At 47.7% G+C, this 26,367-nt stretch overlaps 2 protein-coding genes across 2 annotated transcripts; both read right to left on the bottom strand.

Annotated features, from left to right (window-relative positions):
* Positions 1–3,894: 3,894 nt before the first annotated feature.
* Positions 3,895–8,080, bottom strand: pop4 (POP4 homolog, ribonuclease P/MRP subunit). Its single transcript, XM_085160849.1, has 7 exons — positions 7,966–8,080; positions 7,107–7,162; positions 6,659–6,882; positions 6,505–6,582; positions 6,352–6,413; positions 5,561–5,662; positions 3,895–5,360 (listed from the first exon to the last, which is right to left on the bottom strand). The coding sequence occupies exons 1-7, from the start codon at positions 7,970–7,972 to the stop codon at positions 5,224–5,226; spliced, it is 666 nt and encodes a 221-aa protein (XP_085016975.1). The 5' UTR covers positions 7,973–8,080; the 3' UTR covers positions 3,895–5,223.
* Positions 8,081–8,097: 17 nt separating this feature from the next.
* tpcn2 (two pore segment channel 2) lies at positions 8,098–26,067 on the bottom strand. The gene is made up of 25 exons (XM_085160535.1): positions 25,808–26,067; positions 23,326–23,381; positions 23,099–23,175; positions 20,161–20,338; positions 19,959–20,075; positions 19,731–19,837; positions 18,771–18,843; positions 17,262–17,361; positions 17,090–17,155; positions 16,955–17,019; positions 15,302–15,387; positions 15,125–15,206; positions 14,831–14,920; positions 14,606–14,725; positions 14,452–14,511; positions 13,874–14,002; positions 13,660–13,709; positions 13,402–13,501; positions 11,472–11,543; positions 11,325–11,395; positions 11,128–11,233; positions 10,947–11,029; positions 10,790–10,871; positions 10,282–10,373; positions 8,098–10,195 (listed from the first exon to the last, which is right to left on the bottom strand). Exons 1-25 carry the CDS (start codon positions 25,956–25,958, stop codon positions 10,117–10,119), a joined length of 2,292 nt encoding a protein of 763 aa, XP_085016661.1. The 5' UTR covers positions 25,959–26,067; the 3' UTR covers positions 8,098–10,116.
* Positions 26,068–26,367: the final 300 nt, after the last annotated feature.

Genomic DNA, 26,367 nt, shown 5'->3' with positions numbered 1-26,367 from the left:
TAAACGCAGACTACTTTAGGCCCGCAAGTAGGATTCGTCACGTCATCACTTAACAACCGGATAGTTTTACATTCATGCATCACATTCAGTGTTGCCAACTCCTCAGTAAGGAAAATCGCTATTGGTTGTCCTAAAAGTCGCTAGAAGTCGCTAAATGACGTCATCGCCTAATTTGCATAATTGGTCATGCTAATGTAATTGTAACCTACGTTGTTGGGGAGAGAAATAACATCGTGGACGAGACATAAAGTGAGTAAAAAACGTCCTAAATGCATTTAGAATTTATTTAGAACTACAAATTAAATTTCTTTTAGCAATTATTGTTTTTTTAATGTCACAATTCCAACCCTGCTCCTTTACCCGGGCTTGGACCGGCAAAAGTGACCTGAAATAGGCACTCTGGTGGAGTTACTGTGTGTGTTTATAAGTAGTTTTAAACCTTGTGATCCACAAAACAGCATAAGAGTAAAAGACGAACTGACTGCGTTACAGCACCTGCTGCTTGTTGAGAGTAAAAGCGATATGTGCTTAAAGAGGCACAGAAAAGAAGATCAGACACCAGCGAGGGAGGATAAGAAGGACAGACGCAACAACACTGTCATCCCCTATGTAGCCGGTGTATCAGAGAAACTCAGGAGGGTTTTCTCCAAGCATGACATCCCGGTGTACTTCAGACCCAGCAACACACTCAGACAAAAACTGGTTCACCCGAAAGACAAAACGCCAAAACACAGACTTAACAATGTGGTGTTTGCTGTACAGCAGCGAGGAATGCCCAGACCTCTACATTGGAGAGACCAAACAGCCACTTCACAAGCGCATGGCACAACACAGAAGAGCCACCTCCACAGGACAAGACTCAGCTGTCCATCTGCATCTTAAGGATAAAGGTCACTCTTTCGAGGATGCCAATGTTCACATTTTGGACAGAGAGGACAGATGGTTTGAAAGAGGAGTGAAAGAAACATCTATGTCCACTGTGAGCGACCATCTTTGAACAGAGGCGGTGGTTTACGACACCAACTCTCTGCCATCTATAATCCAGTTTTGAGTTCCCTCCCCAGACGCCTTAACGCCCACTCACACACTGGGCCATCTGACCTCAGGAATTCGCATGATAAGGTGGGGCCAGGTTTCACAATGAACTCACCCGAAACTCTGGCTGATTGTGACCCACACCCAGTTTCACACCTTGGCTCAGGCGATTAGAGGATCATCAGGGGGTCCTTTTGTCCCTCTGTGGGGGGAAACTCCCACTAGGTTTATATCTGGGACTCTCCACCATTTGACCTTAGAACTGAAGAAGCTTCTCGGATGAAGGTGAAACGTCTTCAAGTAACTTAAAGAAGTCCAGACGCTTTTCTTTGCAAGCTCCTTTGACTACGATGACCTGGATGACTGAGAACCTTCACAGACAGCTGCACAGTGTGCGACTCTGCAGGCCTCCTTCACTCATTCTCCACTTAGTTTTTATTTCATGCTGTGTATCTGAAGCTGAGTCATGTCCTGCTTTGTTTTCTGTCACACTTCATGAAGCTCTTCTTTTATTTTGTCACTTGGCTTCTTTCCAGTTTCGGCTGCTTTAACGCAGGAGTTTCTCAACTTTTGTGGTGAATAAAGTCTCAGTTTGTGTTTTGGTGTCTAAGAACAGGAAAGCTGTGCAGTGTGTTTCAGGATCCATGAAACACTGAGCGTAAAGCAAAAGCACAAAGGATCGTGGTGCGCCGAGGCCGACCTGTGTGTGTTAAACAAATCGCCGACTGAAGACTCTCACATCTCTAACAGCTGCACCTACAGTTCACAGGACGCCAGCCCATGTGAACCTTGTGTGCATGTTATCGTGTTCTCTGGGAGCAGTGATAGAGCGCCCTGCAGCTCTATGAGGGGACTCCATCCTTTCCACAAAGTGAGCGTCTGCAGAAGCACGAGCACGACGTCACAGCACGACTTAAAGGAAAGAAACTGTAGGCGGACGAAATATTAGTAGTATTTAAAAATGTCAACTCTGCAAGTGATCAAACGCTCAGGGACATATTAATATTAAAATATATACATCAAATAGTGTTTAATCACATCTTTCACAAAGTGGATGCAAACTCATAAATTTAGAGTTAATTCATTAAAAATAAATAATGAGTTTTATGTAAACTACCAGGTTTGAACTCACCGTATCATTCAGTGGTTTTTCTTTATGTTCATAAAATGAAATTTTATAAACAAAAACCTGTGAAATATGTTTTACATCTCAGAGTTCTTAAAACAGCTGCCCTTTGCTTTGCACACTCTTGGCATTCTCTCCATATATGATCATAGACATGCTCATTTATTTCCAATATTGCCACAACTAGTTGATCAGATCAGACGTGACAGCTGATGATTAGCTGGCTAAAGATAACAGTAGAGGTGATCGTGGCTCAAGAGTTGGGCGTTCGTCTTGTAATCGGAAGGTTGCCGGTTCGAGCCCCGGCTCGGACAGTCTCGGTCGTTGTGTCCTTGGGCAAGACACCTCACCCGTTACCTACTGGTGGTGGTCAGAGGGCCCGGTGGCGCCAGTGTCCGGCAGCCTCGCCTCTGTCAGTGCGCCCCAGGGTGGCTGTGGCTACAATGTAGCTGCCATCACCAGTGTGTGGATGTTCAATTTGTAATATTACGTTTATGAACTAGTGCAGTTTTATATATAACACATTTAAAATATTTCGTGGATTCATCTTATTATTTTTTTTATTAGGAGTTGGAGGTATTTGCATTTTTTAAAGGTGATGGCTGTGATGAAGTTTTGGCTTTATTTATATCACAGAACAAAGAGTGAAGGAAACTTTTCTTTCTGTTGAGCAATATTAAATTACGTTTAACTCGTCCTTGCAGAAAGAAACATAACAGGTTCCTGATAACATCGACTCGGCTGAGCGACGCTCAACAACACAAACACCACATCAGTGACACAACACAACAGCTGAGTCATTCAAACCTGACGTGATGGTGTTTAAAGAGAAGTGGAATCTCATCTCATGTGTCTTAATCACACTTTCTTGCTAAGTCGTTCTGTGGTCAAGGGTTCAAATGAAAGTCTCTCCCAGCGAGAAACACTGTAAATGTATTTTACTGTAAACAGGACACACGTGCCACAAACCTGAAGGTCTGGACTGTGTTGATCTGGGTCAGTAATCTGAGCTGAGTGAAACGAGCCTGACTGTGCAGAGACGGCTGCAGCTCGCAAACGTGCACGAGCAGCTCTGAAAGGCGGCGAGGACGCGTGATGGCCAAACGCTTCAGTCACAAACATCAAAGTTCTTTTTATACCTTCAAACTTTTGTCATGTACAAGCTTCACAGTTAGCTGATAGGGAGCCAACAATCATATGACCCCCTATGAGCAGCACTTTGGCGACAGTGGGAAGGAAAAACTCCCTTTTAACAGGAAGAAACCTCCAGCAGAACCAGGCTCAGGGAGGGGCGGGGCCATCTGCTGTGATTGGTTGGAGGTGAGGGGTCAGTCGAGCTAAAAACAGAGCCACTGACGCTGTTCGGATTATTCAGCCTTTATGTTTTAAAAGCATCTCGATTTAGTCGTTTTCCCCTCAGGCGCCTGACACAAACGTGAAAATCCTGCCTGTCGTCTTTGTGTCACACTCAGCTGAGAGTTTAGGATCAGGACCCGAGTACAGACGTCACCTGATGTACTCTGATAAACTCTCTTGGCTTTCTGTACAAGCTAAATTATACTATGGCTTACTTGTATTTTTAAAGAAAGCAACACTGGAAAACACACCACACTTTTTTTTTTATGCTCAGTTACAGCAGATGAAATACATAATCATACACGATTCTCAACTAACCACAATTTAGTAACTCCTCGAGTTAAAAGTAACTTTTTGAAAAACTGTTATATTTAGAGCATCAGTGGAATAAGTCGCCTTATGCAATCAGAGAATTGGCTTCTATTCATAATTTTAAAAATCACCTAAAAGCCTATTTAAGCAGTTTTTAATTTATTTGTAAAAATTGTAAGAGGGTAATGTTGTTGTTCTTGTTTGAGTGTTTTGTTTTGTTTTATAATTTTTAATATTTACATGTTTACATTTTCAGAATTGTAAAACCTTATTGTGGATGTAAGAGCCAAATTATGTGGACATTTTGCGTCCAACTCATTGTGTAACGTTTTATTTGGTGGTATTTGATGGTTTGGGCCCCAGGAAGACGAGCAACCACTGTTGTGGAAGCTAATGGGGTTCCTTATAAATAAACAAATAAACTCTATAAAGGAAGATGTAAGAATCAGACACCAGCTGTTAAAAACAGAATCTTCCAATAATGATTCCAGATGTTTACATTCATTTAATCCCTGAAAACGTGAACGGCTCTGCTCCGACATCGGGACGATCATGGGCTGCAGCGAGCAGAAGGAAACTTTCTGCACCTTTAACCTCCTAAGACACGAACTCTTTCATTGCATTTGTAATTTCTCTTTGCTATTTGTGCTGTTTTTACTTTCATCAAGTCTCAAAGAATTACCTCATTTTTTGTTTTTAACCTGATTTGTGTTTCTGAGAAAAATGAGATCCACATAAGAGGACATTTGTTTCAAATTTTGATAGAACAGCAGCAACATTTTGTATTTTAGTCGAAACAACCCAAACTGTGATGTGCACGCCAGGTCCCAGGAGGTTAAGAGAGAATCCAGCCCGTGGTTTTTAGGAACAATGATCATGTCAGTCCACGTCCCCTCATGAACTTTTCCACAGGTTCACAGAAAAACAGACGGCAGAATAAAAACCGTCCTGAATGCTGTCGAGCAGGTTTTCCTGCGAGTCACCGGTGCAGCTGTCACGACATCAGACACAAAATGCTTCCAATCTTTCCCACGACCACACGGGACCTCCTCCCTGGTGAAAGCAGCAGAGCAGACACTGACGTGTGCAGCTGTGCGTCCACGGGACAACAGCTGGCGAGGTTAATGAGGGTCGACACCAATAACAGGCCGATGATTTTATTCTGTTTAAATAAAAAAGAAAACTTTACAGAAACATAAACTCAGACGTGACGAGCGGCTCGCAGCAGGAACGCTGGGATCAGTTTACAGGAAGCGTTCCATTTCTTTAACCCCGGCGCTCTGCCAAACCAGCTGCAGGGTTTACATAACAGTTCATGTAACAGCAGATGGGGGGGCATTTACTCGCCGCCTGCAGTTCCTGCGACGGCCTGTGGGGGCAGCAGCTGTAAGCTCTCACAGGTCGATGGTTCCTTTCACTTTGAACTTCTTGGCGGCGCGTTCGCTGGCTCGATACTCGAACTTGCTGCCGTAGATGTGCGAGACGAAGCCGTTGATCTCCACTGCAAACACGCTGTTCCTCTTTGGGATCACTGAGGGGCCGAAGCAGGAAACCACGTTTCAATCTGATGAAGCAGATTCACTGCTGCACACGCACCTTCACTTCCTGTCTTCAGCCGTAACACATCCTCTTCCAGACCACATTCAAACAATTACACCATCGTATTCATCTGTAAGTCAGCCCACCACATCCACACAAACCAACACACGGACAGACTCACACACTCCTCACCTTTCAGTTTGTCGTCTCTGGTGATGATCTTGAAGACGTGTTTGAACTCTTGCAGCAGAATCCCAGACGTCCCCACGTACGACGGACACTTGGACCGCACCACTGCAGCGGGGACAAGAACAGACGGTCATGTTGCACGAGCGTCAGTAGGTTTCAGTCTGTGCAGCAGCAGGAAAACCAGGAGCTGGGGGGGGGGGGTTGCAAAGAGGCTTGCAGTAAGCAGCTCAAACAGTTCAAACATGCTGCTGCAGTAAATGTTATATCAATTTAAACTTCCAGATGTTTTCATGCTAAACATCAAAACTGACTCGGCCTGTTTGGAGAGTAAAGAAGGAAACCAGGAGCTTCAGGTGTCGCAGCGCGCTCGCAGCGTGCTCGCAGCGTGCTCAGAGCGTGCTCGCAGCTGTTCACGTGGTTATTTCCTAATAAAAGAATAAAACTGAGATGCAGATGAACATCTGAGAACAACAATGTTCCTGAGAAGACTCGTGTCCTCAGGAAAGCAGTGAGTTAAAGAGCACTTTCAGAGGAGGGCAGCACTAAAACCTGCAGCTGCTCTTACGTCCTCTCGAGGCTCCAGAGGTCAGCACCTCTGGGACTCATGGCGCTCGCAGAGGAGCAGACTTACTGACGTGACCACGTAACCTCAAACTTCATTTCAGACCAGAACGATGACTGGGAATGGCACAGGACGCCTGGAACACTGACCTTTTACATTCCTGAGTTTTCTGCTACAAATGAAAGAAGAAGAAGAAGAAGACGAAGACGACGACGACGAAGAAGAAGAGTACCTGTGAGGATGGCTCCGTGGAAATCCGCCTTCAGGAGCTTCTGCTGCACGACCTGTGGATTGCTGTGAAAACATCAGGATGAGGACTCAGCGAGAGCAGGACAAACATCTGGACAAACATCTGGACAAGCAGCTGTCGAGGACGCCGATTTACCTCGTCGGCTTCAATCCCCCGCACAGGTCGATGATGTAGCGTCTCCAGAGTTCATGCAGAGGAAGGAAAAGCTCGTATCTGCAGTGAGGAGGACAAAGACAGCGATGCAGGAGGAGGAGCAGGAGGAGGAGCAGGTGGAGGGTTTCTCACCAACCTCTGGTGTTCAGGCTTGATCTGGAAGACCTTCAGCTCCCTCTTCTGCCGTGCGTTCAGCCCTCGGGCCTTGGCGCTCTTCCTCCGCTCCTTCTTGGGCCGGCTGTAGCCGAGGATCACGGCTTTGTGGCTCAGCATGTTCTGCAGGTGGTGGCGTCTGGGCTGCTGGAGGCTGTTCTTCAGGAACGCCTCGGTGAAGGCCTTCGCTTTGAAGCTGCTCTGAGGCTGACAAAGATGTTTGAAGAAGTGATTATTAAAGAGTCACGACAGCGTGTTTGGCAGAGCACGAGTGACGTCATCGCTCAGCACAGAACATGAACGACGTTTGTTTGCTGACTTTTATCTAAAGGACGTTACTGGCTGTCCCATTAAACCCTGAGGGCGGAGCTACAAAACCTCCTCGCTTTCTTCAGACAAAGCGTGGATGAAGCACCCGAGCGTCCGCTTACCTCAACACCAAGAACGTCCACCAGCTCACGAGGAATCGGGGCTCGAACCAGACCTTCTGTGGAGAGGACACAGACACGGTCACTGAGGCGTGAAGCACACAGAGGGGCGGGACGACAGAGGACACGCCTCAAGGGGGGGGGGGGCACACGTCCAAAGGGGGGACACATATAAAAGTGTTTGACTAAAATAAAAAGATGAAGCTTCTGTGTCAGTTTGGCAGAACCTTCGATTCCTTCATGAATCAGGTAACTCGGCGCTGCGCAAGCGTCTAACCCGCCCACTTTCTCACGATGCCGTGGGAGTGTTCTGAGTTTGGAAAGGTGACCTGTGACCTGAATGAATCCACAGGTGGAGACGTTCAGGTGGAGCTCACCTGTTCTCTGATTACCTTCCCTGCAGTTACTAAAACAGGTTTAGTCTAAGTTTAGCCTGTGACGTAATCACACCTGTCACAGCTGGAGGCTGACGAGTGGATGATGGATGACACCGCTCCACACACAGGTGGAGACCCTCCTGACCTCCACCTCCTCCGCTGGTCACAGCTGGAACAGTTTTAGCTTCATTACAGAAAAACAAGAGTTTTGATCACGTAAATGGGGGCGGGGCTTCTGTGGTCAGCACAGCTGCATTAAGGAGGAAATGGTGATGTAAACACGTTGTTTAGGGCTCCACGTGCTACTCAAAAGTGATGACGTCACATTAACAATCGATAACGCGCGAGCCTCTCCTCAGGTAACGCGCCCCTTCCCCCCCCCGAGACGCAACCGACCGGACAGAAACGAGGCTCGGACCGGAAGAGAGCCCCTCCTCCCGCCGAGTGCGTGTCCAGGTGTGTGCTCACGCGCTCAGCTCACTCACCCTCCATGGTCGCAGACCTGAGCCTCTCCTCTGAGGATCCACGAAGAAACTCCACGACACGCGTGTTTTCAGCACTGCCCGGCTCACTTCCGCGTCGCTCTTCTTCGTCACGTTTTTAGAGGTTGAAGCGGCCGCTGGCGCGCGCACAGCGCCCCCTGCTGCTCAACAGTAAAAGTTCTCGGACATTTTTTCCGGTTATCGCAGTTTTATTTATTTTATCTATTAAACTTAAATGTTTCCTGTTTTTTATCATCTCGCTCGTTATTGTGAACATATGACGTCACTGTCACAGTCTCCGTTTCACCTCTGCATCAGCTGCTTCCTGTTTCTTATTCCTGTTTCTTAAAGCTCCGTTCGTCCTTCTCGTTCACTGATCTCGCTCCGTGCTGTGACGGTCTTGAGCTTTGCTGTGACACTTCCACAGAAACCTGCAGCAGATCTTCGTGGAGCGGCTGCTGAGTTTGGAGCAGATGTTTGAGAGCTTCAGGGAGAGCAGCAGACTTTATTGCAGTCACACTGCAGTATGAAGTTTCTCTTTGTGTTAGAAAAGTGTTTGCAGACAGTTTCATCCACAGCAGCTCAAAGCAGCGCTGTGCTGCCTGCGTACCCCCCCGTGGGTACTTGTCTTTCTTTTTTACAGACCCCCGTCTGAGGGACTCTTCTGGTTTGCCTCCTGCTGTGAGACCTGAGGCCGGATCGCTTCCACACATTTGTTCTTCAGTCTCTGTGCAGACTGGAGCCCTCGTTGTTCGTGTGCAAACATTAAAGAGATTTAAAACTGAGCAGCAGAGGCTCTTTGTCCCATTTTACTACATCCACCCTCTCTGTGAGAGCAGGTGGAGCTCACAGAGAGGGTGGAGGGGACGTTTACAGAAACACATCAGAGTTGGGAAGCTGCAGGTAGATGCTGACTATACTGATGCAGCAAAGACACAGAGCATTTTACAGGATCATTAGATCATCACAATAATAATTGTTATTACTGAATAAGTGTCATGAGATACATAAAAACATTGAGCTGCACGCTACAGCGAGCTGATGGAGTGAAACACGAGACGTCTTTGAGTTTCAGAAAAATATTTATTTCAAATCTGTTTCTGGGACATTTGTACAAAAAGTGAGTTTTTCCCTTTTTACCCTCAGAGGTAGCAGCTCTGCACCACTAAACTCTCAGAACGCTCGTCTGAAGCCTCGGCACGCCCTGAACGCCACATGCAGCAGAAATCATGGCGGCATCGCTAAGACAGTCAGGAAACACGGAGCTGTGGGACGAGCCGGCCCCTGCAGCTCATGTCTCTGTGCAGATTAAATAAACGTGCTCCGTAGCTGCTGTGCATCCAGACGTCTCCCTTCTTTCTTAGAACAGATCTGAGACACTTGGACCTTCACAAAAACCCGAGCGCTGATGTCTCTGTCCACGCGTGGGGACGCGGCTTCCTGTCATCTCCACTGCTGGACTCACAGCACAGATCAGCCCAGAAGTCGTCACCATCTGCTCGGCGTCTCGCAGCGATGGAGACACGTCTCCGTCTGATGTTTGGCTCAGAAAGAGTAGAAAGACGTGCGTTTGTGACCCTGCAGTGACCTGTGATGTCATCATCAAACACGTGAAAGGTGTCAGCCTCTGGCTCCGCCCTGAACTCCATGAATGAACAGCGTTGCAGAGCAAACGTGCGGCTTTTAAACCTTTGTGTTTCCCTAAAGTGACCTCTGACCTCTGACCTGAGCGCGTCTGCGAGGATTTCACACTGAAGTCTGAAGTAAACCTGGTGGTGAATGCGTGCGCTGCGTAACACGACTGCAGTGAACGGAGACGCGCGTCTCCTGGAGGCTACAGCGCCGGTTTGATGAGACGGTGTTCTTGGATTTGATTGGCCGTTTGTCTGCATGCAAATCTGATGGACTCGCGCTGCCGTCGGGTCTGACCTTCCAGCTCAGCGTCAGCTTTGTTCTGGCAGCGTTTAAACGCGAGCTGCAGCTTTTTGTGATCTCAGTTTAAATGAGCGCAGGTGTTCCTCAGGACGGGACGTCACTGCTTTGACTTGGAAATACTCAGAGTGGGATTCCCGCTGACTCAGCGGACGTTTTGCATTTAATATTTTACAGGAAGTTAAAAACGAACTGGCGGCAGAGCCTCGCGGGGCGCTGCCGTCACCACTGCAGCTGTAAGTGTGGATGCTGGTGCAGCTGGCACACCAGCTCCTCCTCTGTGGGCTCCTGGATCTGCTCCCTGCAGAGACACGGGACCCACGGCGGGCAGTGAGCGCCGACTCGGGTTTGTCAAGCACTGAAATTCAACAAATAACAAATTCCCACCTGAATATGAGCTGAACCGAAGTTTCATATCTGATCCTCTCCACGTCCACCACAGAGCAGCTGTGACTGCGGTCCCACTTGTAGATGAAGTTCTGTGAGGACAGAAAGACGTCAGAGCAAAAAACTGGAAAACCGCGAACAAACGTTTACGAGCGGCGTGTGCAGATCCCAGCGGGACACGTGGCCGGTCTGATCGTCACCAGGAAGAGAAGCTCGTTTAAAACAAACTGCTGCTGCTGCGTAACCTGAGCTGACGAAACGAGGACGTCCAACATTTCTGAGGTTTCCTACAGAAGCGTCACAGTCGGGAACGCCGCAGATTCCTTCTCATATACTTCAATGTCGTTATTATCAGGATGTCCTAAAGACTCTTTCTGATTAAGAACGCCGAGTCGGCCCTGACACTTTCAGCTGGCGCTCTCTCACTTCCTGCCGACCTTCTTATCCGACACCTGCTTCAGGCGGCGTCCGTCTGTCTGCACTCGCCTGCATCGAGCGAGTCTCTCACCTCTAAGATGAGCGCCACGAACAAGTTGACCCACATGACCGACGAGATGAGCCACCAACACACGAAGTAGATCTTGGACCACCTGGGAAACAAATCATCATCATCATCATCATCACCCTGGTAACCATCATTCAGCCGCTGGGCTGATGTTTCTTACTCTGTGGTGTATCTGCTGTAGGCGTCGATGAACGCCTGCCAGTTGTTGACGATCATGACGTCGTAGAGTAAGATGACGGCAGCCTGCGGGAGGAAGGACAGAATCGCCATTTTAACCCCGAGCGTCTAACGGAGCCGTGAGGCGGCGTACTGAAAGAAAACATCATCCAGGTGTGACTCACGCCAAAGTCGTCGAAGTTGTTGGGCCAATACTCGAGCTGCTCGTAGGTGCCGCACGCCACGCTGAAGTTGGAGGTGATGTTCTCCATGGAGGTGTTGGTCGGCACGCTGACGCAGAACAAAACTGAACGTTAGGATTTATTCATCGACACGTCCAAGTTCACGTCTCAGCTCAGACGCTCACGACAAGACTTCTTACCTCGACGCAGGAGGTTTAATGGCGCCCTCGAAGAGCCAGATCCCAAACACGGCGAACACGTAGTACACCACCTGCACGCAAACAGCACGTCAGCAGCTTTTAGAGTCACAGCACATCAGCTGACCCGCCCGCGCTGACGTCACTCACCACCAGGATGCCCGCGAACGCTCGCAGGTTCTTCACCAGGTCCAACAGCGTGCTGGCAACCAGCGCCATGAGCTGCAGGACAGAGCAACGTGCAGACTGAGTGGGAGGAGTCACTGCGTTTGCTGTTTCCTCTGTGCAGGAAGTTCATGTTTTAAAGCTGCCGCGTGCAGAACGATTATTTGAAATCAATAAAAACTGTTGTTGATTCTCTGCTGTCGTTCACAGCGCACACGGTGATCTGTCCAACATGTGGCGTCCTCACACCGATGTCCACATGTTGGACAGAGACGACAGATGCTTTCATTCATTTCTAAAGCACGTTTAATAACAAGGCAGCTGACCAAAGACCTGCACAGAGTCACAGTTAAACAACGACAGGTAAGAAAATGAAAAGAAAATTAGGATAAAAGAAGTTTTAACTCTCACAGTTTTGAAAGCCAGAGTAAAAAATATGTTTTAAGATTTAAAAAGAGTGACAGTCGGGTCTTTCTAACGTGGAGAGGTAGATCACAGCTCCTCTATGAAGCAGCTGAGACTTATGTGAGGAGCAGCTGATCGCTTGATCGAGGGGCTCTAGAGGGCGTCTACAGCTGCAACAGGTCAGACGAATAGTCCGGTGACCTTTATAAGGCAAAGATTTTGAATTTAATTCTAAACGCACTGGAAGCCGATGAAGGGAAGCACAGCAGTGATATGTTGGTGTTTCTTCACACGAGTCAAAAGGCTTATGACACCAACTGTGTGCCATCTGAAACTAGTCTGAGATCCTTCACAGATGTGGCCACGCCCACTCGCATCCTGGGCCGTGTGACCTCACTAAGTCACATGATAGGGTGTGGTTAGGTTTCACCTGAAACCCTGGCTGATTGTGACCTGCACCCGTTTTCACACCTTGGCTCGTGTGATTAGGTAGAGCAAGGGTGGGCAACTCCAGGCCTCGAGGGCCGATGTCCTGCAGGTTTTTGATGTGTCCTTGATCCAACACGGCTGATTCAGATGGCTAAATTACCAACACATCCTCAACATAACCTGCAGTTCTCCAGAGGCTGCTAATGAACTAATCATGTGATTCAGGTGTGTTGACCCAGGGTGAGATCTAAAACCTGCAGGACCCCGGCACTTGAGGCCTGGAGTTGCCTACCGCTGAGGTAGAGGATCCACAGGGGGTCCATGGCCCTCTTGGCCACGCCCACAGGGCTTAAATCTGGGACTCTCCACCAATCGCTGCTCTTTGAACTGAAGAAACGTATTTAAGAAATGTCTGTGAAGGTTCTCAGTCATCCAGGTCATCGTAGTCAAAGGAGCTTGCAAAGAAAAGTGTCTGGCTGATTGGGACCCACACCCAGTTTCACACCTTGGCTCAGGCGATTAGAGGATCATCAGGGGGTCCTTTTGTCCCTCTGTGGGGGGAAACTCCCACTAGGTTTAAATCTGGGACTCTCCACCATTTGACCTTAGAACTGAAGAAGCTTCTCGGATGAAGGTGAAACGTCTTCAAGCAACTTAAAGAAGTCCAGACGCTTTTCTTTGCAAGCTCCTTTGACATATTTAAGAAAGTTAAAGACGTCCGGACGCGTTTGTTTCTGAGCTCGTTGGACTTCGATGAGCTGGAGGACTGAGGAGCTGCACAGACAGACTCAGACGGGTTTTGCTCTGATTGGGACGTTTTCTTAGTTTCTCTGTTTTCTGTGTTGCTGTTAGTAAAACCTGAGTTTATGCGAGCGCCCCGTGATTGGATTGTTCTCACTTTTTGAAAAGCCGATGAAGCTCGATGGTGAAACAGGTGATGTAAGAAGCAGCGAGACACCTGCTGACCTGACTGTCACATAAAAGCGTTTATATATTTTTCTCTCTGACCTTCCACGTGAAACTGAAAACAGTGTTTGTGATTCGTCAAAGACAGACGCCATGTTTGAATCGGGGATCGTACCTTGATGTCTGGGATGATGCGCAGGAAGCGGAAAACAATCAGCAGGTTGACCAGACGGATCATCTCCCACAGCGACAGCACGCCGTGAGCGGAGGGTTCCCTGCGGTCAGAGGTCAGCGATTCTAAAACACGCGTGTCTTTGTATGTTTGATCAGAGTGTGTTTGAAGCTCCAGGTGTGAAGTTACACATGAAGAGAGCCGCTGAGACTCCTCCCACAGAAACACAGACGGCACAAAATGAAACAGACATGAACTCACCACTGAGAGTACGGAAGCCTGTAGGTGATAAAAATGGTGATCTGCAGGGCCTGAAAGGAAGCAGGGGACACAAATTACCCTCCCAGTGTGGCTCCTACAGCGTCCTTACTAATGAAAGTGACCAATCATTGACTGCGATGTCATAGATTTGGAGAATAGACGGCAAACTGCCAAAACTTGAGCTTTGATGCGTTAATCAGACGAGTTTGGTTACCAACAACAGGACGGTGAGGAAGCCGTCGAAGATGTTGTTCCTGTAGGACAGGTAGCCCCGCCAGCCGAACGCAAAGATCTTCACACACATTTCAAACAGGTAGTAGAGGATGAAGCACAGGTTGATGATCTGAGGGGAGATCAGGGAGAGTCACGTCACTGCTGATGCTCAAGTTTGAATAAGTCATTCAGAGGAAGTCCAAACTCTGACGCTGTGATCAAAGTCCTGCAGTGTGACTTTACTAACTTAGCGTCTCTTAAAAATGCAGATTTAGATTAATGCTGATAACACGTCGACTTCAGCGATGGCAGCAAATGTCTGTCAGTGAGTTTACTGCAGCCACGCATCCAAAACAACCTGCAGTGAGACCTGACCACACCTCCTTGTGACAGTCGGACCTCAGGAGCAGCTCAGCAGATACTTGCTAATGCTAATCATTAACCTTCAAAATAAAAGCCTAGAATTTCTGGAGCTCCGCCTTCACGGGCGGTCTGTTAGTACAGTGACCTCACTGCTGCCATATTATTGGTCACATGATGTCATTAAGTCATTTACACAGTGAGTGCGACTGTTTTCACCTCCAAGACGAAGTTGTCTCTCTCTGCTGTGGACTTCTCAGAGTTCAACACCAGGACCGTCTGAAACACACACACACACACACACACACACACAGAGTGGATGTTACAACAGGCTGACCCGCTCAGTGAGTGTGTGTGTCTGTGTGTTACTTACACATATACACACTACGTTGGCCAGAGCCACAGCGTTTCCAAACAAAATGAGATAGTAGTGACTGAAGATCAGCTGGAGCTTCTGCAGGGTGGGAGAGCTGTACTGAGGCAGAGGAGGGTGCTGAAACACACACACACACACACAGACACACACACACACACACACACACACAGTCAGACACAGTCTCAGAGATGTAAGGCTGAACACGTCTGGCCCTGCTTCTACCTCCTTGATGCAGTCTTTATCCAGTTCATCAAAAATCTTGGTGAACTGTTCTCGATCCATGAAGCCGACGTCTTCGTACTGCTGCGCCACCTGAGGAGGAAGAAGACATGGAGACAGGCTGAGAGGGTCTGCACGTGTGCAGAGGAGGGAGAGGGGATGTATCGGACCAACGATGACGAAGATGAAGCTGCTGGCAGGAGGAGGAGAGGAAGAGCTCAGAGGAGGTTCATGGATGTAGTGAAGGAGACATATGTGAGTGTGTGTGTGTCTGCCTGTGTGTGTGCGTGCTCTGACCGTAGTGATGGCTGCTCTGTAGTATCTCTTCATCTTGACCCTGGACATCACCTCCAGCACGGCGTCGACACGAGCGCGCTCCCTACAACAGAGACAGGTGTGTGTGAGATGACTCCTCGTATTGAAGCGTTTCCTCTGAATCGATGACAAAACTGCGCCGGCTTGTGCGAGTCTTACCCAGCAGCCCGTCCCCGGCAGGTGAGGACCTGGAAAGCTGCCCGGATCCCGAGTCGTCTCCTGAGGAATGACGTCTGGACCGACATCTGGACAAAAGCAGCAGCGGAAAGATTTTGTGAAGCTCTCTGACGGCGACTCTGCTGCAGCTTAACGGCACAAAGCTCAGAGCGCGTTAGACAAACGTGGACGCTCGCTATCAAAACGCAAACGTGCAGACTTCCCTGTCTGAGGTCGTCTGTGGGATTTTTCTGCCGCTCTTTGTTTCTGCGATGAGGTGACTTAACGGCCTGAACGCTGCAGCTTTAAAGGCCACTGAGACGCCTCTGATCCTCCAGCAGGTGGCAGTACTGACTCACCTGTAAAAAGCGGCGTTTCAAGAGCCTCGTGTGGGGCTGTGAGGGCGATCGTCCTCCTGCTGTTCCTGTGTGACGCTGGAGTCAGACGTGTGACTCACAGCGAGCGAGTCAGGATTACTTTACAAACTGATGAGTAAACACGTGATTCTGCAGGATGTAAACTGCAAACATCTGTAAGGTCACCTTACAGATGTGGGGAGTGGCGCTCTGCAGCGTGCAGCAGGGCCTGCTGGTTACAATGCATCGTCCTGCATTAGAGTCAGCTGCTGACATGCATGTTTCAGCAGGAGGACAGTTTTGGAGTTTAAGTCTGGCTTGCTGATCAAGCTTTGAGCTTTGGTCTGCACAGGCGCACCTGCAGCACCTGTAAAGACAGAGCCGCGTATTCACAATAAAACAAATCCTGCTTTTGGAGTTTAGTCCACGTGATGTGGCTCAGCGCTGCTGCTGCAGCAGAACCTTCAGCTGGGACAAATCCAGAAGAACAAGTTCTACAACACAGAATTACTAAACTATCCGAGAGGAGACGCAGTTTGACGTCATTGTTGAGGCCCCGTGTTCAGCCTGCCCACCAGCCGCCCGATGAGGTGACAACAGAACTGCAAACCTGTCAGGCTGAGGAGGAAATCAAATCTCCAGGTGTTGGAGGAAGTTTCACAGTTTGGATCAAACGTCCTGCAGCTGCCGAGCTGACGTGGTTGTGGGCGTGCAGCGGTCCACATGCAGACCTGTGAAGGCCGTTAAAGCCACACTCGACGTGACAAATGAATAAACGATGGATCTGCGCGGCCCTTGATTCTCGCTTCCTGTGTGGTCGTCACTGAAACTGAGTTTGAACCACCGACCCAAACCTACAGAGTCCCGTTTGCTGCACAAATGAGTAAACACGAAAGGAAGCAGTGGAAGAAAACACGAGTGAAGTGTGAAAAGTACAAACGAGACCTTTCTGTGAATAAAAAGCAAAATCCAAGAGCACGAATCAGCAGATTAAAGAGTGCTTGACAAACCATAGTGAGACTGTGCTGTGCATTGTGGGAAATGTAGGCGTCGGCAGCCTGAGGTCGCGAGCCGCCTCTCGTAACGAGAGCATTACCTCACAGGATGAAGTCGCCCTCCGCCCATTCCACGTGACTACTTCCCACACTCCAGGCTTGTTTTTCCCCGTTTCCAACACAAAACTTACATCACAGCTCGTGGACACGCCCACTTTTCCAGCTGGGCGCAGCCGCCGCCACGTCTTGAGTCAAAATAAATCCCTGAAGCAAAGAGTGGAAGAGCTCAGTCATGTGTGACTCACCAGCAAATATCCCCTGAACTGGTTGTAGATGATGGCGGTCAGCAGGTTCATCAGACAGTAGGTTCCTGCGGGACGACAAACATTGAGCCTGACGGTCAAACACGTCAATGCTGCGGTCAACTAACAGCTGCTTACCGATGACGCTGAACGCCACGAAGAAGATGGCGTAGCATCTGTTTAGGGAGTAGGCGGGGATCATCACTGTGACACAGCAGAAAAAGATGATGGCATTAACATTAAACTGTCTGTGACCATGATGTGACCATGGCGTGACTGTGGCGTGACCGTGGCGCGACCGATCGTGTACCATCAGGGTTGTTGGCTGTGGTGAGCAGCACCAGCAGAGACGTCAGGGAGCTCGGCAGGTTTCTGAAGTGTAACTCCCACTCGCCGTTCTTCTTCGGGTCCTGAGCACAAACACAGACATGGAGCGATGAGCCGACACCAAAGCTGCAGTTCCTCTGACGTCCAGCAGGGGCAGCAGTGTCAGGCCCCATAGACTCCCATGTTAAACTTCACAGCAGAAATAAACACGTTTACAGCCTGAAACACAAACTGTTTGGTCTCTGTGGGTCACGTCTGCACGGGGGGAGGACGTTTCTCTAACTCAACTCTTTAAACTGATTTTGCATTATTAGGGGCGTGGCCTCTCTGACTGGCAGGTGGACGGTGACACAGGCGGCTGAAGCTGCTAGCTTCACCTGAGCTGGACCTCTGCGTCGTGTTTGTGCTGTTGGAGCCTTTTTTTTTTTTTTTTTTTTTTTAAATGTTTATTTATAAGATTTTAAGTTCAAAGTTACATAACGGCACACCAGACAAAGGACATAAGATTCAAAAACAATAACATTTAAGCACAGTAAAAAAAAAAAGAAAAAACAGAAACCAAACGCAACAAAAAAACAAACAAACAAGAAAACAGGAAAGAAAAGGGAAAACAATAAAAAATAAAAATAAATAAAAAATAAATAAATAAATAAAGATACACCAGTTAGCCAGTACAAATCAAAAGATCAAAAGAAACACCATTGTCCAAAGAAGACGATCTCCTGTGTGAGGTTAGACAGGGCAACAGAGAGTTCACCAAGACCGGAAGATGTGGGAAACATGTCCAGGAAGGAACCAGGGTCCGGCAGAGGTGCAGTTTCACACAAACACAAAGTACAGTCAAATAGGTTAAAGTTTATGTTAAATTCCCATTAATATGATTGAGAAAAGGGCCCCAGATTTCGACAAACTTAAAATGGGTGTCAGCCAAACGATAACGAACCTCTTCAATATACAAACAAGCTTCATCTCACGTAGCCAAACCCTGAACAGTGGAGGAGATGGTGATTTCCAGGCTCTAAGAATAAGTCTTTTAGCTACAATCATGCCAAACATTAAGGCTTTCTGAAGAGGACGTCTGAGTGCCAATGAGGTTAGGGAGCAGCCTAGCACTGCAAGTACACCATCCGGCTCTAATTTTAAGGCATAAATCCGGTTATATATATTAAATATCTCTGCCCAGAAACTCCAGAGAGTGGGGCCTGTTGGAGCCTTTTAATGACATCATGTGACCAATAACATGGCTGCTGTGAGGTCACTGTACTAACAGACCATTAAAGAAGGCGGAGCTCCAGTTTTGGGATATGATTTCAAAAATCCTGAGCACATGTGGTTAGCATTATGGCTGCTGTGAGGTTAGTGTCATATTTTATTTAAACTACTTTGTGTGTCCACACACACACACACACACACACACACACACACACACACACACACACACACACACACACACACGTCTGTACAAAGCGTGTTCATGAACACCTGAACTCACCTCATTCTTAGCAAACAGCAGCATGCCGATCATAGTGAAGAGGCAGAGGTGGAGAGCCAGCAGCAGGATGACACTGCAGAGACATCACACGATGTTTAACCTTTGACCCACAGCTGCTCCTAAACTCTGATTAAAGCTCATCATCATCATCATCATCAGCTGACACTCATACTGGGAGACGCTCTGACTCGTAGAGTGAATCAGCCTCGATTCAAACGCCGTCTCGTTCACTGACCTGTGGTCACAGTGTCGTCCTTTTAAATATTTCCTCATCATAAACTGAGTATTAATCACGTTCATCCTGTTTTCAGGATGATAACAGACGTAGTCTGAGACTGAGGATTCCCTGCGTGCCCACTGAGCAGCATCATCAGTGGGAGCTCAGCTGTGTGGGCCAATCACACGGCACCAAATGTTCAAAGGAGGAAGACGGAGGCAAAAATCCAGTTTTATGGTTTTCAAGAATGAAGCTGTCACAGTAAAAAGCAAAACGTGAGCAATCATTTATTCGTTCTGGAGTCGCCGCTTCGCTCGGTGAGCAGCTCGCGGCCACAGGCTGAGGAAGCAGCGACAGAAGTGAGAGTTTGCTGATGTCTGCGGCGGCGTTTTTATTCAACGAGTCAGAAGTGAAATTAGAAATAACAAACCGAGTGAGAGTTTCGTTCTAGTTTCAGCACAGATCACAGAAAATACCGACCAGCGTGCCGCTCTGTGCCGGCTGACCTCACAGGAGGAGCTGTGGCGGTCTGAGAGCTCGCAGGTGAAGCAGGCGAGGTTCATTCCTGGCAGTCAGCTGACACCCAGCAACAAACCCTCTTTGGATCTTTCATTTATTCTGCGATGGTCAGACTCTGAGATCTGCTCACACTCGTTTGGATTTAACGCGGCGACACAAAGGATGTGTGAGCTGTGCTTCCTGAACAGCAGAGCACGTAAAACAGGCTGACATGTTTGGGATACCTGGCGATCTCCGGCAGCGTCCTCTTGATGCACTTCAGCGTCTTCTTCATGAGCGAGGAGTTCTGCAGGAGGAAGAACGGCCGCAGGAGCCGCCGCACCCTCAGTTTCTGGAGAAGGAAGGAACATCGACCCGGGACTTTATTTTGACAGGTTTACGTTTACGTCCCCTGACCTTTGACCTTTCTGTATTTTCTGTATAGCAGAAAAAAAACCTGGACTGATCCTCACCTCGTCACACACCATGCTGACGGACAGCACCCAGTCCATGACAGAGATCAAAATGACCACCGTGTAGCCAATCAGCCACTTGCTCTTCCTGAACTCCTCCCAGCCAATCAAATAGCTCTGCGGGAAAAAAACTCATCCAGAACCGGATCGATGGGAAAGTTCACTCTGATTTAATGTGTTCTCCCAGGTTTTCCCCGCTCACCTTAACAGCGACGTCCACAGAGAGGATGATGAGGCAGATCATCTCGATGCTCTCGGTGAGGCCGCAGGGAGGCTGCCAGGCTGGAGAGCGATGCCGGGGGTCCGAGGAGATGGAGAAGGAGGACGGGCGCTCCATGAAGGCCAGCAGCAGCACCGCCGCTATGGTCAGACCCAAACCCCTGAAGGCGGAGAGAGAGGAGGGCTCTTTAAACTCACAGAAACACCGCGAGCACTCTCAGGGCGACCTTTAAACATCATCAGTGTAGCTTTAGAGCACAAACACGGATCCTCAGCTCGTCCTGCACCATCAGGCAGGGCTGCAGGTCGTACATGATCAGCATGCTTTACAATCCTCAGCCTGTCGCACTACAGGCAACAAGTTCTTCATTTGTGGCTGAGAGAAGCAGAAACATGACTTTGACTTTTAATAAAAAGCTGCTAACCAATCAGCAGCAGCTGTTCTCAGGTTCCCACACGGCCTCATTCGCTCGGAGATTCACTCATTTTTCCCTTTTTTGGATTAACTTTCTAATCTAAACTTATGTTATTTGGAAATAGTCGTTTAAATACAAATGCAAAGATTCAAATAAATGGTGTTGATATTGAAAGAGTCAGTGAAAATACATTTCTGTAATAACAGATGAAAAACTTAACTGAGAGCTCACGTAAGATATATTCATGCCAAAGTATCACGAAGCATTGCAACACTAAACAAGGCAAAGCAGGTGTTAGACAAACATCACTTCATATTCTCTACTGTTCACTGGTTTCATCATACTTAAGCTAATGTGCAGAGGTCTGGGGCAACAACTATAAAACATTACATTCACTTTTTACTCTTCAAAAAAAAAAAAAAAAAAAAAAAGCAACTCGAATCATCCACAGTGCAGGTTACAGGAACGTACAAACTCACTATTTTTGCACTGAAATATTGAAAATTGACGATCGAGTGAAATTCCAAACAGCACAAATTCTATTCAAAGCAAAAAATAAAGAACTGCCAGGAAATATTCAGAGTTTTGAAAGAAGGAAGTTATAATTTAAGGGTTTTTGTAACTTCAAAACAGGGAACATCCGTACTATAAGAAAAAGCTTTTGTGTTTCTGTTCATGGAGTGAAACTGTGGAACTGTCTGAATATGGAATTAAAGCAACGTCCAAACATAAAACTGTTCAAAAAGAGTTATAAAAATATGATCTTCTCGAACTATAAAGAAAAGGAAAATATTGAAATTAAGTGAATGTCTCTATTTAAAAAAAATCATGATGTGATATTATAGGATATCAGAAATCTGTTCACTGTTTTTATTACAAATGATATCAGTAAGGAAGCAACTAAATATTAACTGATAATTTATGGCAAAGAGGTGGGATCAATAAGTGTTTACTTCTTCCCTTTCAACATGTAAATGAATCAGAACGTTTTGGTTTTTTGGTTTTTTTGTATGTAATTTGTATAGTATTTTTTTTTCTTTCTTATTTTCTTTTCTAAATGTACTTGTATATTGTTCACATGTTGAAATAAATTACCAACCAATCAATCAAACTTTCTATTTTAACATTTGGTAAGGAGACCACATGTGAACACTTCTGTTGTTTCAGCTTCGCCTGTAAACTTGAACCCCCCCCTCCCCCCGCTGGGGTCACTGTGACTCTTTAAAGCGTCAGAAAACTGATCTGAGGTCTCGACGCTCTCGCTCACAGCTCAGAATAGGACCAGCTATTTTTAAAGCAGCGTCCACGGAAAGAGCCAGGACACTCAGAGCCAACGGGACATGTCTGTGACACCGTGGGACACCATGGGACACTGTGGGACATGTCTGTGACACCATGGGACACTGTGGGACACCGTGGGACATGTCTGTGACACCGTGTGACACTGTGGGACATGTCTGTGACACCGTGGGACACAGTGGGACATGTCTGTGACACCGTGGGACACCATGTGACACTGTGGGACATGTCTGTGACACCATGGGACACTGTGGGACACCGTGGGACATGTCTGTGACACCGTGGGACATGTCTGTGACACCGTGGGACACCATGTGACACTGTGGGACATGTCTGTGACACCATGGGACACTGTGGGACACCGTGGGACATGTCTGTGACACCGTGGGACACCATGGGACATGTTTGTGACACCGTGTGACACGTCTGTGACACTGTGGGACACAGTGGGACACTGTGGGACATGTCTGTGACACCGTGGGACACAGTGGGACATGTCTGTGACACCGTGGGACACTGTGGGACATGTCTGACACCGTGGGACACTGTGGTTCGGGTGTGAAATTTATGGTTTTCAAGGTTTTTATCGTTAACTTCGTTTCCCGGGATCTTTGTAGTTGTGTCTTATTTTGAAATAAATATTTATGCGTTACCATAGCGACCAGAGAGCATTAAGGGGCAGAGAGGAGGATGTTACTCTCAATGTTGTTGGTGCACTTCAGGAGGACGCTGCTGATAAAGTTACACAATTACAGTGAATTCACGTTGATTTTTATATATTTATGTCTCGGTCGGGTCGTTTATTTTGTTGTATTTATCCACCACATCTTAAAGGCCGTGAAAATATTATCTGACATTGAACTGGACCTTTAATCTCTGCATCATTGTGATGCTCAGTTTAAACTTCAGCAGGTCGTCTTCGCCGTGTCGAACACGCCTAAACGCACTGAGTTGGTGCGACATGATTGGCTGATTAGATCACTGTGCTAACGAGCAGTTGAACAGCTGTTTCCAGTGAGTGTCTCAGCTGACCTGAATAAGAAAAGTACAGTTTGCATTTGCTGTGTGGAAATAACTGAAAGTGTAAATGTCTGGAGCTCCACGACTGCATGCAGCAGGGACAGAGGTCAGAGGTGAAAGGTCAGAAGTTCCATATGTAAATATTTTGCGGTTGCTCTGAACTCCAGCAGAGTTTGAGCTACTCACCACTGGATTATCCCAGAGTAGTACCATCGATACAGGCGGAGGGAGCCTGCATCCACTCGGTGGTTGATGGAGCGGTACTGTAATCAGGAAGATACTTCAGTACAATAATAATCTGTTTTATTTTGTCTAGAAGTTGGGACAATATTTCCTGCAGGCTCTGCAGAAGCTCTCACAGTGCAGGAATCATGGAGGAGGAGGAGAGTGGAGGATTTGATCTGTTCTCTCACCTTTATGGCGTCCTCGATGAACACAACAGCCTGCTGGATGTAGAGTTCCTCGTCACCTGTGGATGATGAGAAAAGAGTGAAATACAACGACCTGAAGAGTAGAAAGGAAACGTTTGGGGCGGGGGGGGGGGGGAGGGCAGCTGAACCACAACAGGAAGCACAGGAGCTTCGTATTTAATACCAGAGTGAAAACGTGCACCTTTAACCAACAAACATGGTGCCAACGCAAACCAACAGGTGTCAGTAAGGCCCGTGTGTCCTTCTTTTATATACAGTCTATGTGTAATACAACACAGAGAAACTTTTACTTCCTGTGGACAAAAATCATCAGAAACAAAGTGTCCGGCCCCGTGAGAGCCTCGGTCAGACGTGGTTCAGGTTTGCACGGAGCTTCTGGACTCAAACCTGCGACACGTTTCACTCACGTGCTGAACCTGCAGGTTTGGACAGAAGCTCAGAAACAATGAGGAGATGCAGAGAGAGTCGACAGTTTAGCAGCTGTCAGGTGATCAAGTTTGACCTTTCCATCCAGCACGTACACAGACACACACACGCACACACCGAGTGCTGCTGATCGATGCATCACAGCAGAATGTGTCACTGGGGTGGTTGTGGTGGGTGTAACTAACAGGACAACACTTTAAACGGTTGCTCTCTCTCTCTCACACACAGGGTGTGTGTGTTTTATATGAACACATGTTCCAGTAATCACACACGCACACACACACACGCACACACACACACACACAGCAGCAGCAAGGTGTAAAAAAAAAAAACTCATTTCAGTTTCAAGTTTCTGTGAAATTTCATTTTTGATTTGAAGTCATTTGAACATGAAAATATAAATTTGAGTCTAGAAAGAAAAAAATAAAAGAATATTTTGAACATTTGTAGTGAAATAAAAATAAAAACAGGAAGTGTCTGCAGGTTTGGTGGTTTCAGAAAAACCCTCCTGATTTTATTGAGTTTAACGAGGCTGAGACTGAGTCAGGCGAGTTTCCTCTGGAACGTCCTCCACGTCACACTGACGGAGAACTCCACCCTCTGGAAATCTGAGTTTAAATGTAAAATCTGATGCTTCCTCCATCAGTGAATCCACTGAGTCATTTAGCTTCTTCTTCTTTGGTGTTTCTGAGTTTTCCTCAAACACGTCACAGTTCAGAGTCACTCACAGACGACCTGTTTCCCTCCAGCACGCACAGTCACCAAACACCGAATAACCAGCAAGGCAGAGAAGTAGTTAATAACTGGTGAAAACTTGTGCTGCCTAATTATTACAATAACTAAAGATCTGTGTAAATACATCGTTAGTTTCTATGGTAGATCTAATAACACGTGAGCCTCAGACACAGGCTGCTCGTTCAGACACCATCAGCAGTCTTCACTCGTAGAGAATAACCACAGGACAGACTTTAAGCCTTCCAACCAGGCGTGCCCGACTCATACAGCACAATCTGAACCAATAAAACCCTGCAGTACTGTGCAAAAGTCTTGAGCCACCTCTCCCTTCTTGCTTATAAGGAGCCGGACGGTCCTGTAAGCAACAGCTCTGCAGATTTCTGAAAGTCTTTCTTTGGACACGGGCTGCTTCTTCACTCATCCTCATCCTCACTCCTTGTACTTGACCATTTTCAAGGGGATGTTTTTATTCACTTGTTAAGTCACTAAACACTGAAAACGTTAAGAAAAGTGCACCGTGGAGGACAGAAGAAGAAGTGTGGCGCCTAATAAATCTATCTGCTGCTCACTGGAGCCTCGCCAGGACGTCTCGGTGGACGGCGGCTATCAGGAAACGTTCTTAATGAAGGGAAACGGGAGGAAAGGCTGAGGAATGAAAATGACACGAGGACCGGAGGACGCTCACAGGACCAGGTCTGATCCACATTCAGACCTCAGCTTTACTGACTCGGTGTTGGAAACATCCAAAGGAGAGCTGTGAGCGTCCTTCAGCCTGGAGGTCCTCACAGAGACGGCCGAGAGCTGAAGGAGGAAGCTGCTCTCACCAAATATGCCTTTTTAGAAAAACTCTGTTTCTGTCTCATATGTTTGTCTGCACGTTTCAATAAATTCAATCAATTTTAAAAAGAGCAGTGGCTCAGGACTTTTGCACAGCGGTGAACTTTAAAAAGTACTTTCACATGTTTCAGTTGTTCAACAGCATTTCAATCTTTGAGTTTTCCCTTCTCGTCAGTAACGCTGCGAATCCAAACACCGGGAATAAGATTGGACTAAAACAATAAAGAAAAGTCATCAGCGTCGCACTTTCAGAGACATCTAGTGGACCAGCTCTGGCCCCCGAGCCTCATGTTTCACAGCCCTGCTGTAAACTGCTGTGTGTGACTCTGCAGCTGTGGGCGTGTTTGAGCCTAAAACTACCTGCCTGCGCTCACCTGAGTAAATCAGCTGATCCGGTGACTCCCGGTACTCACAACATGACAACTTTTCCCAGCTCGCTGCCACACCTGCAAACTTAAAGCCTCACCTGGCTCCCTGTCCACGCCGCTCGAGTCCCCGTACGCCGAGTACGACATCCTCCTGCTGCCCGGGGCCCCTCCGCGCTCCGAGCCGGTCCTGGAGCCATATTCCCCGGAGGCTCCGTCCAGGCTGCCGGACAGCAGGCTGTCCGTCTCCATGACGGCTCAGGTCAGAGTGTCGAGTCCGTCCAAACTCCAGAACAACAACAAGAAGGCGCTCAAACAGAAAGCAGCGACGGGAGGAAGTCCTCCTCCTCCTCCTGCGCCACTCAAGCTCCACCCACAGCACAGAGTCACGTGCTCAGAGCTGCCGGAGCAGGAAGCCAGCAACGAAAGTCCGGTTCTCCGCGTAAAGGTCATTAATCCACACAGATAAACTCACCTGGAGCGCGAGCGTGACAGTTACGTCACACGGAGACTCGAAAACACTGTAAATAGTGATGGACAACAGGGAAAACTGGCGTTTCTGTTAAATTTGGGTCAAATCACATGGATGAACTCGCTGGAGTCTGCACCTCTGAGATTATTGATCTGATCCAGCTACATCAGCCCACACAGGGGGTCAAAA

The sequence above is a fragment of the Neolamprologus multifasciatus genome, chromosome 1, assembly GCF_963576455.1.
Source record: "Neolamprologus multifasciatus chromosome 1, fNeoMul1.2, whole genome shotgun sequence".
Lineage (NCBI taxonomy): Eukaryota > Metazoa > Chordata > Actinopteri > Cichliformes > Cichlidae > Neolamprologus > Neolamprologus multifasciatus.
Note: the sequence above shows the minus strand (reverse complement) of the source record. Positions and strands in the feature narration are given on the sequence as shown.